The sequence below is a fragment of the Seriola lalandi genome, unplaced genomic scaffold (genome assembly GCF_002814215.2).
Source record: "Seriola lalandi dorsalis isolate HSWRI2012SDOR001 ecotype SW California unplaced genomic scaffold, Sedor1 jcf7180002052274, whole genome shotgun sequence".
Classification (NCBI taxonomy): domain Eukaryota; kingdom Metazoa; phylum Chordata; class Actinopteri; order Carangiformes; family Carangidae; genus Seriola; species Seriola lalandi.
In genome coordinates, this window is record NW_019522827.1 from 1528187 (window position 1) to 1545768 (window position 17582).

The following is a 17582-nucleotide window of genomic DNA, read 5'->3' on the forward strand; positions in this document are numbered from 1 at the left end:
TCATTTGAGGGTTTGATGAGTATCAGCGAATATGGAAATGTTAGGTCTGGAGGTTTCTTTTGTAATGAAAAAGGAAACATGTCATCAGTGGCATATTTGACTCACTGATTATAGTGATGATGATAATGATATCTTCGATGATATGATGTGGGATTGATATATATCTCAGTAAATATGTTTCCATTGAAGATGAAACAAAGTCAAATGGGATTGAAATTGAGGAAAATCCTCAACACTGTCCTCACATGAACTTGATGATTACCACGTAGAGCACATACAGGCCTACATTTCCAGATCTGAGCAGGTGAGGTCCTGATTTGGTCTCATTATTAGGATGAAAGGGTGGGAAGAAGGATTTATGCTTGTTTTAGCAAGTCTCGGTATTCAGTCAAAAAGCTTTATCTCCACCTCAGGGAGATCAGGGAAGAAAAAGGATGCTTTTGAGATGTTTTCTGCCAGCCCAATTTTCTATGCCTGGGAGGCAGCTTACTTAGATTCTCAGCATTTAATACCGGCAACGTTAAATACCCTCATAATTGTTTTAGCTTTACTCCTCAAAGCCCTCCTTATTATACGAATCAAAGTCGAGACCCTACAGTGAGCGGCTATGCCAAAGCGTGTCACTTCCCCAGCTCCATGATGTGAGTACACTGAGAATGTGGAGCCTAGTTCTGGTAAAACAATATTATTTTATTGTACAGGAACACGGCTGTGCTAATTCCTCGAGCTGCAAACCTCACGGACCACAACTTTGTCTATAATTTGCTGGGAGCATATGTTCATAGCAACGGTACATAAAGCGGAACGGAAAACAGTAGTAGAGAGCACATTAGTCAGTTCAGTGATTGGTATACAAAGCTAGGGATTTTCCTCCAGCTTTCTTCCCCTTCCATGGGGCCCTGGAGACACAGTTCCAGCGCCGAGTCGGCTTTGGTTAGAGCCTGTTTTCAGTATCTTTGGTGTCATAATTTTATTGTATATGCACTATGTGGAAAAATATCTCCTTTGATGGAACGTACATGGAGTTATCCTATTGAAAACATATACATGTATATCAGATTTCTATTTGATTCACTCCTTTACAGAGTTATGTGTTGGTATGTTTTGGTCATATTTTGAAATTATCTTTCTCTAAAAGTTTTGTTTTTCCTTTTTTTAAGAGGAAAAGGAAAAGCTTTAATGTTTTCATTTTATTTGGATGATGGAAGTGCAGCAAGGCAGAAAGAACGGGGGGGTTAGAAAAACTTCAAACAGGATTTCGTTTCTTTAAACAGTGATAACTACTTTGGATATCTCCCTTTCCATTTAAAAACACAGTTATCTGCTAATTGAGTCAAAGTGGCAGGTGAGTTTAGAATCTATCTTGCCCAGTTTAGAATCTACCGTCAGTCAACATCACCCCAAGTGCAAAGACTCCTGGCCACCAGCAGGTGACACTTTTCCCTTTGTTCACTGCGGTACCATTTGTCCGTGACAGGATGTCCTTGGTGCTTAATGGATACGAAGCTCTAAAACTCCAGTGTATCGTTGTGTTGTTGAAATGTAATTTCTTATGCAATCCAATCCTCCTGTGTCCCTGGGGTGTGAGTGCATGTCCGGGATGAGGGGGCCTTTAAAAAGCTTTCCCCTTCACTGCTCCACCAACAGGCTTGGCTTGTGTGGAGAGGCCATTCAGCTGCACTGCTGGGCTCTGCCGGTCTGTGTGTGTTGTGTGCATATGTGTGTGTGTGCGTGTGTGTGTGTGTGTGTGTGTGTGTGTGTTCCTGTTGCTTGGCAAGACCCCGACCAGTATTCCAGCCTGAACTACTTCTCTCCAGCCCTTTTCATGCGCTGAATGGCTTCTCCTACCCTCTTACTCTATCCAGTCCTCCTCACCTTTGCAGTAATGAAGCTGTATCTGTGCTGCAGCGCTGTGTGTCTGCATGCTTCACTGCAGACCTTCTTATGTGCTTGTGCAACCTCAGTTGTCAGAATCAAAATCAGGTTTTGCGGCCAAGTATGCTGACGTAAAGAAGAAATTTGAGTGGTTGTCAGTAGCTTTCTTTTTGCCAGAAACTAAACATTAACACACAGCTAACAAGATTTTAGAAAAGAAGCTAAACAAGCACAATATATACACTAGCCATTCTGTATAAGTGAGTTTAGTCATAACAGAAACCACAAAGTGCAAAAGAGTATTCAGAAGGTAAGGTAAAAGATATAATGAAATAAGACATAAAAAGGTTGTTGTTTATTTGGTGTCTCACCAGCTAGAAAACGGATTCCTGCAGTTTAGCTTTCAGCCCTTTATCTTGTGACGGAACGGACGCACAAAACAACTGACCTTGGGTTGGTTTTTCAGACAGAGCAGTCTGTCTCTTGTCCAAGTCTCTTCAGTATATCTTTTCCCTTTCCTCTCTTGTCAGCAACAAAGCCTAACCATTGGCCTGTGAGCGGTGAAGAAAACGAGGCCCGTTGAGGTCAGCGGTAGTGTTACTACATCGGCTAGCTTATACCGTACCAGCTCTGCCTGTGCAGTGTCGTCAGTTGTAAATCTCCTGCGCTGTGTCATGTGAAATTTGTCTAGCGGTGTGCCTTCCTCCGGCTCTAAACACAGATTGCCATTTTAGCGGCGAGCCACTACATCCAGAGACTTCTTTTTGTGTCCCGGCCCTGGCAGATGGTCAGAAGAGCACGACGGGCAACGCAGCAGGGGCAAGTGTCCAAAGTGGTGTGGTCAGCTAATGTGAAGGCCAAGGCATACTGAGTCAGTGGCCTTCACTACATCTCCGGTTTTAGTCCCTGACGCAGAAATATAACAGGATGTTTTGTACTTGTTTATGAACTACTGTACCTGTTAGGGTGAAGCGGGGCTGATCTTCTTCTTCCCTGCTTTCTTGGATAGTGTAGCAGACACTTGCCACTAAACTCCATTAGACATCTGGTTTAATATTCCCTCATTCTTCTCTCCTGGATGTTTCCAAGTTCATTGAGGTTTTTCTGGTCACTCCAATTTTCCACTGGCAGCTTGCGAGGCTATCCCAGGGTGGTTCCTCCTGGAGGGCTGTCAGGACTCTGGGGCCAGCTTCTTCAGGGCTTTCTACTGCTGTTAAGGGTGCTTTTTCTCCTCCACATTTCATCGACCACACGTCTTTTGCCTTCCTTTCCTGAGGGCACAGGAGCACAGTGATAATGCACACACAGCATCCACAAGTCAACAGCATTGTTATTGAAATAGGGAGTTTCCTGGTTGTGGTTATATTAGTATATTTGTTTTGTTCAGTACATGATCAGAGACTTTGGATCTCTCCTTTCTGTCACTTTCTCTTAAATTCTAACCTGAACATTTACTAAGATTTACTACATTTATTTGGAGTGAAAAACTTCAAATCATCACAAATCATTTTATTTTATTTGGACTAAATGCTCCAAATGGATATTTATATACCCAGCGGACACTGTATTTTAAGCGCTGAAAATCTGATTTCCGATGTCTTCTTTGGTTCATTGCACATAGTAAAAAGAGGGTCTTGATCACCACAGTTCCATGGCTTGTGTAATTGGCTTTCATTATGGCCAGGCAGAGCCTTGGCAGTGCCAGACCCACCAGGGGGTGACATCCAGTACAAGCTCCATCATCATCATTTTCCCCATGAGCAGCACAACTCAATGGGCCCAGAAATGGGCATGCATCTATGGCTCAGGGAACCACCCTTTCTCTGGAAACTGCCTTTATCCTGTTTTAAACATTACAGTGACGCTCTGTTTGAGTGTCTATGTGCAAATGTGTTTTTAACAGTGTATGTGTGTGAGGGTGGAGGGTGGTGTGTGAGTGTGTTGTGTATTTTTACTATGTGGCCGGTGACTGAGTATTTGCGTGCATGTGTTACGCGTATGAATGCACATACATTGCAAGTTGTGCGTGCTCCCCGTTTGTGCATGTGTGCGTGTGAGGTGGGGGCAGCAGAGTGTTACCACAAGCTGGTGGGGCACAGCTCTGCTGCTAAACCAGAGAAGCAAGTGGTTGTGAGTCAGTCCCCACCGGGCAAACCTGTGGCCGTGGTATTAGCTCTGCAGCAACAGTGCCAGGATAGGAAATTAACAGTGGCTTTGGGTGAAAACGTCTTTGAGAGTTCAGAAAATGCCCCTGAGACTAGAATGAGAGGTGCAAAAGTCCCTCTGAAGAAAGAGGAGGAAATGAAATGGAAAACAGCTGCAAATGACTACATATAAACAGTATATTTAGAAGCACTTCATGCAAATGACTTCTTATAGCCTGAAACAAAGTACACATAGGCAATATAAAGCCCGATAGATAAGTACATTTTACTCTTGTGCCTTTTGCAAAGCAGTCCTGGCCTTGCTCCACCTAACACTAGCAGCCTTGGCTCTAACTGACTGCACAGTCTGCTTCCATGAAATAAGGTAAAAATAAGCAAAGATTTTATGCCTAGCAACTTTCAAAATGGTGAAGAGTTTATTTGGTCAGGCAAGATGACACAGGCCATACTGTATTTTCTTCTCGTATCTGAGGCATTTTTTTGTGTTTTGTTTCCATATAATTTTCACTTTATTGTTGTACTTTGCTGCGGCAGATGTAAACGTCTCCTCCTCGTTCGGTCGTTTTAGGATATTATTTCTGTTTTTAGTGGATACGACTGCGGCTATGGCTGCAACATCTGACAGTGTATTTATTGTAGGTACTGAATGTTTACATTACATGACAGTTCATTTTGTGTTTCACTAGATTCAAATGCGCTGTAGCTCCCTTTTGCACTCAGAAGGTTTTGTGTATTTGTTTAAACTCTATTCCTATGAAAACATATTGTAAATCTGTCACATCTGACACGTTTGAGCATGTCACAGGCAAAATATAGTCCAATACCGTGCATGATCTGACAGATTCATATTCACCAGAACTCATCAAAAATTATGTTATTCTTATTATTATTATTATTGCTCTTCACACCCAATTCTGCTGCCATGTGCAGTTGCTGTTTTGATTATTTTCTGCGGAGTAAAGTTTGTTGCAAAACTGATCTGACGAGCTTCGTAGCTGTGTAACTCTGAAAGATATTGAAGAAATGGTATATCAGCAAGGAGCCTTTATGACTCTGCAGTGCAGAAAAAAAGTTTACCTCGAGAGATTCCAATAATTGCAACTGAGTACATTACACAACATACATCAAAAGACTTAGGAAACATTCCTCTCCAAATGCTGAAAGGCCCCCTGAAACACTCTGCGGTTAGGCTTGTTTCTGCAGCTCGGCCCCTTCCAGATTACTGCCAGTTGAAGGGAGACTGGGGTTGTAATAACCCACAGTCTGTTTTAGACCAGGAGAGGCCTTTTAAGCCGGATCCCTCTGTGGCCATTAGGAGAGTAGTAGAGGACTCTGAGATATTGAGGAAGAGAAGAAAATGGTATGCTATCATTACTGTCATCGACCTTTTGGCTAAATGTGTACCATGGTCCTTTTCATCTGAAATCCATCACTGATATTCCATGGAACTTGTACATGACAGCATGATAAGCACGTGATTTGTTTCGGTGCTTCAGTCATTTATCAAGGATAAATGTCAAACATTTCCCAGTTTCAGCTACTCGAGTGTGAGGATTCGCAGCTTTTCTCCAATTTAAATTACTGCAAATTGAATGTGTGCAAAACAAGCTACAGTATTTGAAGGCATCACATTGGGCTCTGGGAAATTTGAAGACATTATATAAACTAAATGATTAATCAGTTAACTGAAAATGTGATCAATATATTATTAAACCATTAGCTACGGTGCAAATTTGCTTACAAGACTTAATCATTCAAGTTGTGAAATATATTGTTGCTGTAGTGAGAACCTGCCTCCTCACAATATATACTTTTTCAGAACCATTAAACTGTGTTATTTTTCGCTTGATGATAGCGTTTTTTTGCATTTCATCCAGTAGCATAAGCCCAAGCAGGAGGTCACATGGTCAAATGACAGCACAGAAATAACATGAAACGGAATTTCACGCAGAAGTGCTCCAGCATAACAAATAATACACCACAGGTAAAATATCTCCTGTTTAGGTTTAGCTGATCTGGTGCAGTCTCTGCTCCTCAGAGCGTCTCCTCTGTTGTCAGTGCTCAGTGTGAGTGAGACAGAGAGACCTGCAGACCCCAGCTGTTTGCAGTGTGGGCAGCAGTACAAGGTGCTTCTGTAGAGGAATTCAGCACTTTGGACAGCACCTAGACCAGCTCTCCCCACACTGGAATTCCAACACTGCACTCTGGCAGACCGGGCCCGAGGACTTTGCGGTCGGAAATGTGACCACATTTCCACCAAGGTGCAGGAGAGAAGCTGCTTAAAAGACGGAAGGAAAAATTTGGTAGCTTATCAAGACTGAGCGGCCTCTGAATTTATGTACTGTTTATCAAGATCATATTCTCTGGGGTGGTTAGATGATGTGACTGGAATATTAAGGTTTAAGGTTTACAAAACCAAAGTAGGGTAGATAACAACATATTTACATTAGTCTTAATGCCTTATGGCAGGTGCTAAACATTTGTTTGAGGTCAAAAGGAATGCTGAGTTTTGTATTTTGTCGTGTGACCTACAAGTCATGTACGTGTAGTATCTCATCCCAGTTTTCCTGAAAAAGAGCTCTTTTCCCTTTTTCAGGCAGTCGGGAAGCAGCGTTCACCTACGCCATCACGGCGGCAGGGGTGGCCCACGCCATCACAGCGGCGTGCAGCCAGGGCAACCTGAGCCAGTGCGGCTGCGACCGGGAGAAGCAGGGGTATTACAATCAGGAGGAAGGCTGGAAGTGGGGAGGCTGCTCGGCTGACATCAAGTACGGCATCGAGTTCTCCCGTCGCTTCGTGGATGCCCGCGAGATTAAAAAGACCCCACGCCGTCTGATGAACTTGCATAACAACGAGGCGGGGAGAAAGGTAAAGAGATTTTTTTTGTTTGTTTTTTTTGGGGGGGGGAAATCAGATGCTTTGCCACAAGTATTTTCCCAGAGAGAGCAAGAGCAAAACACTTTTGAATAAAGTCTTTTTGAAAAAAAGGACAATATAATAAAATTAAGCAACTCATTCCATCTTAAAGAAATAATTACCTGATTGATCATTCAGATTTATTACAACTCAGGTTTTGGGCATCATTCCTTTCTGTTATAATAATTTTAGTCACCTAGTAAATGTGGTGACATTGCTAAAACTAATTTGGATATCCAAACTGTTTAACTTTTAACATATACTTGCAGTGAGGGATTATGACCAAAATTTTGGGTGTGCTCACTTTTGCTTTCATCTCCAAATACACTGGTTTAGATAATCTGGCTGAGCTGTTTAAGTTTGTTTACAACTTGGCAGGTTGTTTTACCGCCCATGCTTCTTGCCCCGACTTTGTTGCAGCAATGTTTCTGTGCTCCCAGATCTCAGCAATTACATTATTGTTATTATTATGTTTATCAGAAGCAATAAAAGTGATGGCCAAAATGAGGGAACACAGACCCAAGTTGTAATAAAATGGAAAAGAGAGCTGACAATAGATGACATGAAATAATTTTCCTCTAAAGAGGCATAACATTTTATGACTCAGTATAAACAGAGTGAGTGTGTGTGTGTGTGTGTGTGTGTGTGTGTGTGTGTGTGTGTGTGTGTGTGTGTGGATAGATGGATGCACAGATTTGTGTGTTAATGTGTTCCAGTGCAGAACAGCAAGCAGTCCCAGATCAAGTGCAAAACGTCATACAGTCATGTGACAGAAACTGTGACTGATCAAGTTGTTGACTGATTGATCCCTGGTTAGCCTTTCAGCAGCATGTTTATCTTCAGCCAATTACTAAGAGGGAGGCTTTTATTTCTGAGGGACCATGTTGGCAAGGTTCATTATGGACACGTTTGTTTGCTATTAGTCATCCCACAACAGTTGTGGTGGAAAGAAAAAGAGACGCAAAGAGGGTGAGAGGTAAAAAAAAAAAAAAAAAGAGATGATGTTATGTTGACAAATGGATCTAATTAATAACTTGGGCTTTATCATTTACTGAGAAAATAGAGTCTGGCCAATGGTTGCCATATGGACCGCCATCCCTGCTTTCCAGCTCCTGTCATAGAATTATGAAATGCTGAGGACAGGGTATTATTGCAGTTCTCTGCACAATCCCAAAACATGACACTGTCATTTGACTGCGTCTATTCATGGTGTGAAAGCAGGCTTACACTGCCGGTGTTAACACAGCAGACTGATAAGGGTCTGTGCTGCACGCTAGTGCTGAGACAGAAGGAAAGTCTTTCTTTGACTGAAGGAGATTTTATAAGATACAGAGGTCTGAGCCTTCTCTGGGTTTACACATAGTTTGTTTGGCCCTGTTAGCACTTAGTCACTTGGGCGGATTGGATAGCTATCACATATCAAAAGAGCTATGTGTTAATGCATCCAAGAAGAATTCAAGATGGATTGAAATATGAACGTTCGAACCGTCTTTAGTCTTGCTCATAGTCCATAAATGCAATTCATCCGTGTTCTTGTGTAAGTTTATGGACAATTGTTAAGGAGCTCGCCGTTACTGTTGACTGTGAGATGTTGTAACTGAATTGCTACAGGTGCATTACGACCACTCTCTGGACTAGACTGCAGGCCCTGATTTGCATGTAGTGCAGGAAAACCATGATGGATCGCCATCAGATTTATGACTTGGCTAATGGAGATGCATATATGTGGTTATTCCTAAATCAAAGTGTCTTAAGTTACATGTGGATTTTATTTGGATACAAGACAATCTGGAAGTGTGAATGGGTCTCTTATTAGTAATTTAATCAGAATACACGGCTGTTTTTATGTGGGGAAAAAAAATTCCCACACTGGCAGGCTTTCTTGATTGTGAAAAATAGTTTACCTACAAGTTGGTGAGATCATCTTTCATTTTTGTAGCAGCATGTGCGATCAATTCTGCACTAAAAAGCTTTTGCAGCAATAAATTCAAGACAAATGAGCTGATAAAAATGATTGTGATGCTGATGAGGGAGGAGGTAGCCTCTGATGGGATCCAGCTGAGATTTTGTTTTCTAATCACTTATAAGAAGCATCATTGAAACAAAACAAAAATTACAATACGTTCCGTGACTCAACCGAACACAAAAGAACACCCAGTGAATCACCCTGAGATCTCTTTCATCTTGCATTGTGTGTGTGTGTGTGTTTGACAAGTGATCTGTAGATGGGAGTCTGGTCATATTGGACTAATTAGAAACAGATCAGGGGCTTTGACGGACACAGTTTAAGTAAATGTTTCCATGCATCTGTCAGACTCCTTATGCCAGGCATTCCTTGTGGGTTTTTTTTTTTTTTTTGTACTATACATTTTTGGAAATCCTCATTCTGAATCAACATCCGAGACGAGATTGACAGCTGACCCCAGCTTTCATGAAGTTGGGGGAGCTCATGTTTTTTCAATCAAATGTCCTCACATTGGGAAACTGTGATCACATGACACGACAGAGATACTGAACAACTCTTGTGTACGTTTCGTAAGTGTCTGATAGAAATGCAATGACTTGTGCCGCTGGCGAAGCGAGGCGCCAGGAAAAAAGCTGCACTGGAAAAATGCCCTGCCAACCGAACTTAGATCTTATACAACAAAGACACAGCACATCGTTCAAACAAGTCGGAGGTTCCTAATTGGGTTATAGGAGTCATGTCAGGACTATTACAAACATGTTAATATGACCCATTGGAACTCCACCCCCTCTTTCCTCTGTTCCTTTGCCTTGGAGAACAGTTCAGCAGAGATGGAGAGGGTACACTTCTTATTGTGAGTTTTATTTGAGTTTTCGAAGACCCACAGGGCAAAGATTGACACTTAAATAGTGATGACAGCGCACAACATTTCCCAAATGCCCCAGGATCAGACAGCAAAGAGAAAACATTCTGCCTGTGTACCATATGTTGGAGATGACCTCAAAGAAAAATGAAAACCAAGTCTGCACAAGGGAATAACCTAAAAAAAAAAAAAAAGTAAATTATTGCATTTAAGATGACTAAAAGCATCTGAATGTATAACTGTGGTATTTAAATAATACTCAAATTCGCTTTCATGCATGTGGCAACATTGTGTTGTTCTATTTATCACAATATGGTTTGAGCACTCAAACCTCGAGTCTCTTGTCCAGCTGTAAACAATTAATTGAGTTTGTCTTTGTTTGGTACTGCATGTGCAACACATTTAATGACACAATAATCTGGCTTCAAATTATCCAAGATGATTGATAGCCGTATGAGATCCATGTTTGTTTTCCTCTGTCATTGATGTGGTTTAGGGAAGGTAGACTAAATTACAGGATGGGATATTACCAGTAAGTAGAATTTTCCCTCCTTCGGGACATGAAACAGCACGTCAACCATGACTCAAATTTTCAGATATGCTTGGATTTCTCACAAAGGTCTGTTACTCCACTCCCAAGTCAGATTGGCATTGCCTGACTGTCAGACTTAAGTGTCTGTGGCATAAATGCACGGGATTTACTAGCTGAAATGCCTTATTGCCATCACAGTTTTTACACAAAAATTCAAATAAATATCTTGACATTTAGTTGATCTGACATATTTCACATTTGTTTCCACTTACAAAACAACACAACACAAAGCTAGCATTCAGCCAGCATCTGGGTAAAACTTGGTTATTCATTGATAAATTACTCAAACAATTTATCTGTCAATGTATACATGGATGTCAGAAATATAAAATGGCTAGCCTTAAATTGTTCCTACACCATTTCGAGGTAATATAGACTAATGTTAACTTGTATTTCATCTAGGAAAATGTTAGTGTCTTGGTGAGAATAAAGCGGTCGTGCCATTTTACTGGTATGTTGTTTTTGCATTTGCAGTAATGCGATACAGTACGCGCAGCAGGAAATGGGATGTTGAGTGGCAGATTGCATGTCAATAACTACAGTAGGGTTGGTTCACCCAAATTACAAAAAGAAACATTTTCTTTCTTACTTCAAGTGGTATCTAGCCATACAGATATGTTTGGTTTTATTTGTTTTCGAGATACTTCATGGTTTCTGCTGCCACCTCTATTCAGTATGCAATGGAGGCAAAAAGAATATTTCTCGAGTAGAGACTAGCTCCAATGAAAACTGCTGATGGCACAGTAATAGTAGGTAGTAGTGAGGTAAGACACATTACTGTTGATTTTGTTTTAGTTAAATTTTTTTCCCCACACAAAAAAGGCCATATCCCTCCATTATATTGATTTGAGGAATAAATCTCAGAGGTGTATATCTGAAAACCTGCACGAGTGAAACCAAAACTTTCTGCATGGCTAGATAAATCAAGAGGGAAGTTCAGACACTGTATTTTCTGTAATTCGACATGGGGTCATCCTCTTTCAAGGATGATTGTTATTAGTTCATGCTTCGGAGTTCAATTTCATGTCTATATTCGTTGCAGTTCTACAAATGTTGTATTTTCTCTATCACTCCTCAGGTTCTAGAAGAAAGGATGAAGCTAGAGTGCAAGTGCCATGGCGTCTCGGGCTCCTGCACCACCAAGACCTGTTGGACTACACTTCCCAAGTTCCGCGAGATTGGCTACGTACTCAAGGACAAGTACAACGAAGCCGTGCACGTGGAGGTAGTCCGGGCTAGCCGACTGCGCCAGCCCACCCACCTCAAGGTGAAGCAGACTCAGGGCTACCGAAAGCCCATGGAGACGGACCTTGTCTACATCGAGAGGTCACCCAACTACTGCGAGGAGGACGCAGCCACAGGGAGCGTGGGCACCCAGGGACGCCTGTGCAACCGCACTTCGCCACATACAGACGGCTGCGACCTTATGTGCTGCGGCCGGGGCTACAATACACACCAGTACACCAAAGTGTGGCAGTGCAATTGTAAGTTCCAATGGTGCTGCTTCGTCAAGTGCAACACATGCAGTGAGAGGACGGAGGTGTTTACCTGCAAATAAGGACGTGAGGAACTCAGTGCCAGGAATTGAGGCGCAAAGGACTAGCTGAATGAGGAAGACCTGAGAGAGCGAGATAAATGTGTGACTTGGATCAGTGAGAGATTTTGAAATAAAGGAATGGAATTTACACTATCAGCTCTTCATGGCATCGTTTTGCACAGCAGAATCTATCTAATTGCTTTTCAGAAAGTAAATGCTAAATATCAGTAGGTAATACCCCAGAACTTTACTGTCACATAGAGGTTATGCTCATGTACTGATGTATCCACAGTGAAGTTGGGACCACAGGTAATGAATGAGGCCCTCGTGGGAACTGTGCTTTGCACTCTGGGATTTGTAACTGTTAAATTGACAAGAGACTCGTGCATGGAGAAGAGACACAGTAACCTGGGAGTTGATCAAAATGACAGCAGCTGATGATGGGTGACTGAGAGAGATATGTCAAGTCTTCATTGAAAACCTTTAAGGGTTTTGTTTTATTTTCACTAAAGGGGAAAGAAAAAGTGAATCTTGACATGAATAACCCCCCAAACTGACTGGGGCTTATGTTGGAGGTTTGCAGAAATGAAGAACATTTTGTAAGTATGGTGCGTTGGGGTGCGCCAAAATCTGAGTGGAGAACTCTGTTAAACCCTCTGCTGCCAACTGGAATATGGTGGAGTATGTTAGTTTTCCAGTCACACTGGAACTGTCTGTTCTGAACACTGAAAATAAATTGTTTATTTATGTTATAGTATCTTAAAACGAAGCACTAACGGGTAGAGATGTCTTTTTTTGTACTAAGTGTAAAGAAAAATACTTTTTAGAAACTCTGACTGAAGATGTGTGTCTATTAGAAAATGACCCCCCCCAATTCCCAAAACACCTCATCTTTTCTTAAAAAAAAGAAAGAAAAAAAAGGTTTCATTGCTACTGGTGTGATGACAACAAAAGACATCATTACAGTGTGTTTCACATTCAAACACCTTGGTTCTATTGTAGCGTAGATTGTTTGCAATCCTTTTTTCCCCGAGCAGTAACATCTATTTGGATGCCTTTGCCATTTCAGTTAAGAGACCGTAGCAAGAAAACTCGTTTAACTGCAGAGATCCTTCCTCAATTCATTAAACATGAAACTGATATGTTGCTGGATGTGTTGTCGAGTGCTGCACTGATATTTTTTATTCAGATACGACTCATGAGAACTAAATAAACTCCCATTTGACTCAGTTTGACAGTTCATTGCTAAAATATCAACTAAAGTTGAACCTTAATTCATTTCAAAAATATCTATAAAGCTGTGGTCAGTGGTGTGACTAATACAACTATACAGCCATGCATATAATAGCAGTGATAACCAAACCTATAGAAGAGATTATTATTATTATTGTTATTATTTAGCCTGATATGCTGCCAGACAAGTCTTTATCAGTTTTTTCACTTAATACAAGGCAACAACTTGGGTCTGATTCACACTCACTTGTTCTCATTAGGGTTATAGAGGAATTTTTACTCCTGATTAGATTAGCTCTGTTCTGCCACAACAATAAAGGTGAATTCAGTTTATTCCAACTTGGATCTTATTTTAGTAGATTTGGATATCATTTCTATCAGTAATGACAACATTGTACTCACTAAGGTAATTGTTGAGAGCTGGGAACACAGTGATACAGCTAAATTGGATGAGGTCAAATCAAAAAGTGAGATGATGAGAAAATTGAGAAAGGTTGAAAAACAAGCCAACAGTTTAGACAGATCATCTAAACCATTCTGTTGCTAAAGAGTTCACAACAATAACAACCACAGCTGGTCAAAGTTGAATCATTCTGTCAACTGTGATGAATGTTAACATTAGACAGCCTGGACAATAATTTCACTGTTTGCCTTTGTTTTTTCTTCTTCCAAACACGTTTTGCTAACCTTTTTTAGAGATGTCTCAGCATCCTCAGATCATTGATATTAAATCGGTAAGTACAATGTGTTCATAACTGATAGGAAGGTTGGCCGGAGCTAATAAAAATTAGTTAAGTGCTGTAACTATTTCTTGATGAACAACAGTACCTCTGCAGTGACAACAAGACTCCAGAAAGTCAGTGTATCCCGATGTTGTTCTCCAAGAAGATTGTTAAAGCATTTAACTCCCTGTAAAACCATATATTTTTGTTTTTACATGCCTTTGTATGAATTGGAGAAAAGTGATACATTGTGTTTAATATTAGTAAACTTTAAAGGTGTTGGTAGGTGTATTTTTTTTTAACTTTGGAGAGATTCCAGCTAGCTGTTTCACACTGCTTTCAGTTTTTATGCTAAGCTAAGCTAAGCTAATTGCCTCCTGGCTCTAGCTCTAAATGTGATGCACAGATATGAGACTGGTATCGATCCTCTCGTTTAAGTGCTGGCAAGAAAGTGAATATAAGCGTTTTCACAAAATGTTGAATTGTTCCTTTAATACATGCAGCGCGAAAGAGGCTAAATAATCAGCTATAGGCTAACACTTCCCTTTGGGCTGAGAATGTGCAGTGCTTTGGGGCACTGCAAGTTATAACCACTTTGTTTTGTTTTGTTTTTTTTTCAATATTTGCGTTGTTGCCGTCTATTCAGCTTTAATCTACAGTGCCGCATTGTTCCGAGGTCATGTGAGGTTTACAGACTATATAGGCCAGTTTATCTTTTGGTTTACATACTAATTAATAAGTTTAGAATGTATTATAACTTTTGCACATTTATGATAACCACATATTTTAGAGATCTAGAGACCGATGAGGCCGAGTCGTGCACTTCGCATGATAAGTGCTGTTTAGTTTAGTATTATCAGTTTTAACTTATTTTATTTCAGTAGAGGTGCTACTCAGATGGATCGAGCACAGTTGTCATGTAAATGGTTTTGCATATATACTCAGTAAAAGTAACTTATTGATATAACATATCTAGCATATAGTCTCATTCTGATATTCATGTTTTTTTTCTGAAATAGATTAAAATAAATCCAATTGCAGGCATTTTAAAAGACCCTGTTTCCTTTGACAAGGAAAAAACTTGTGTGAAAAGACTGATGTGTCTTTAATGTAATGATGAATTGTATTTTGAAACATACAAGAAAGCTTATCCTTAAAGGAATCCACATTCTTCATTTTATTGCTCAATGCCTGTTGGTACAAGAATGTTCCCCTTTATGTCTCAGTGTTCAGTTGCCCATATCCACAGTTCCAACAAATATCCAAAGCTATTATTTTCATAAATTCTCTCCCTACGAAGAAAACACACACATTAAATTTGGTCATTGTGTGTGTCCAGGTTTGAAGCCAAACTTTACGGAGAAGCCTGTTATTCAAACATTCCAACCACGCTTAATATAGTAACTGGCAAATGCATTAGGAAGCATAAATCGTTAAAAATCAAAAATAAATAAATCAAGCGGTGTGCTGACTTTGACATTATTTTGTACACAGCACATGTTCGTAATATGCTGTGGTCTTGTGTCTTGATTGTGGCACGCACGGAACAGAAGTCAATTATCTCTCCCAGCATGGAAAGGAGCTTCTTCTCCATGTCTGTGTCAAGCTGAGATGTGATCAGAAACACAGAGAGGGAAGGAAAAAAGAAACACAAGAACTAACAAGGATTATGGAAAACAGTTATTTTCCATTAAAATTGAATAACATTGCCCCCCCTCCTCCAAAAAAAAAAAAAAAAATCCCTAGTAACCCTGAAAAATGTGATTATTCATCAAGTTGGAACTGGTTTTTGTTTGAGGATGAAAAGATTTTTTTTTTTTTGCTAATTAATTGGGGCTGTCTGACTTGGGTGGTCACAGCCACCTGTGACACCAACAGTAACTCTTTACCTCATCACTTTGCAGGTTTATTTTCTCTGCTAGTTGGAACAGCAGATCATATCAGCGGTGTGCTCTGATCAAGCATGATGCGGTACAATTCATGACACTCAGACACAGGATAAACAGAATGAGGATTTAGGATGCAGAAAGACAGGATAACTGCCTCAACACTCGAGCCTCTCTCGCTGTCTGTGTTGGCAGAGCTGTTCGGAGTCACTAAATGGGGAGAGAGTCTTCATGCAAATGACCTGATGGATGAATAGGAAGTGGCTCAGTGTGCCTCTTGTTTTTAGACACACAAACAAGAGTGTAGTTCTTTTGTGAGGGTGTTTTTGAGATGGATGGGATGGCTTGATGAAACAAGGAGGTGCATGTGTAGCCGGAAACTGCAAGTGAAAAGAGTGGTTATTTAGAAGAGGAGCTAATTGAGAGTGGTTTGGAGAAAGAGTGGGTACACCATATAAGTAGGAGCAGCTGTCGAAGCAAGTTTGGGACTGTGTGCAAAGCATGGTAAAAGATATGGTAAAAGAGTATTTATCTCAGCAATAATTTCATGATCAATCTTTCTGGCCTTCATAATGGTGGTCTTGAATTTTTAATTGATTTTTATTGTTAATGTTGCTGATCACAGAAAATGAAAAAGCATAGGAGTTGATAGAGCTGTATTTTTTGAGGCAGGGATTTTGCAATCAAATACTTAACATAATTTACATTATTCATAAATGCCCATTTTGGACACTATCACTGTCAGTGGTTCCATCCGGCCCTTTCTATGAAGTGGCTCTGTGAAAGAGAGTCATGCTACTTCATTCATTTGCTGGACGCTCCCACTTGTCCTCCTGTATGTGAAAAGCATTGTAGGTGGGCAGCAGAGCAGAAGTAAGATGTGTTTTGTTAGTTGTCTGAAGCCCTGGGGACCGGAACCGCATAAGCTCCCCATACTATGCCCTGGATTGAGAAAAATAAATCCATTTGTTTCTGACAAACATTTTGTCATTAAAAATATGAGATAGAAAAACAGAGTCTGCTGTGTGTGCCTTCTTCTAAAGCAGCTATTGTTTGGGTGTCAGGATCATTAGTTCATTGGGATATATTCTGCAAGCTAATGCTTCTGGTCTAATTCACACTGGGAGCTACGCGCCCACTTTTCCAATTCAGGGCCCGGTTAGGAGGGAAGATGTAACAGCAAAGTAACATAACCACTGAAATCACTGGAAAGGGCGTAGCTTATGTCTGCCAAGGCCATGCATCAACTTTATGCAAATTCATCATATGATCTCACTATTCAGAGTTCACTGGCAAAACATATCAGTGCTTAGGGAAACCAGGGTAGCTTTAATTGACCCCAAAGAGGATTTGAAAGAGTTACGAGACTGCCAGTTTGCATTTATACAGATTGAAGAGGACAGAGAAGACAGAAAACTGAAAAAGTTTGTGTACACAAGTGGTGGTCATTGACCTCCTCATCATCTGAAAGTTTGAAATGATATGAACCAATGAAGTAGCTGAGAACAGGTCTATCCTCCAGCGTTAATTCCTCATTCGGCTGACAAAACCTTTTATCATCTGGAGATCGCATAGATAATTGAATGGATGTTAGCCAAAGAAGCACAAAACAACTTTTAGTTTTGCATTTTTGGGGGTAGTTTACAATAAATTTGCATACCATCAGAAAAATGACATCCAATCTAGATAGTGAACAAAGTCTTTTGGGTTTTTTTTCAGAATGTCTTCAGTTTTGTGATGTGACAAACGCCCTCCCAAATTCCTTTGAATTAGCTCAATCGTTCGTCCTCCTCTTGTAGTTTGTAACTTTGGCAAAGTGAGACAAAGT

At 40.6% G+C, this 17582-nt stretch overlaps 1 protein-coding gene across 2 annotated transcripts in view; it reads left to right on the forward strand.

The window, feature by feature from the left end:
- The window catches only part of wnt7bb (wingless-type MMTV integration site family, member 7Bb), a 31694-nt gene extending 18552 nt beyond the window's left edge, over window positions 1-13142 (forward strand). For both annotated transcript variants that reach the window (XM_023400203.2, XM_023400202.2), the window contains exons 3-4: window positions 6637-6908; window positions 11455-13142. In XM_023400203.2, coding sequence (XP_023255971.1) covers window positions 6637-6908; window positions 11455-11934 — 752 coding nt within the window. In that variant the 3' untranslated portion in view covers window positions 11935-13142. The remainder of the gene's footprint in view (window positions 1-6636; window positions 6909-11454) is intronic.
- The last annotated feature ends 4440 nt before the right edge of the window (window positions 13143-17582 follow it).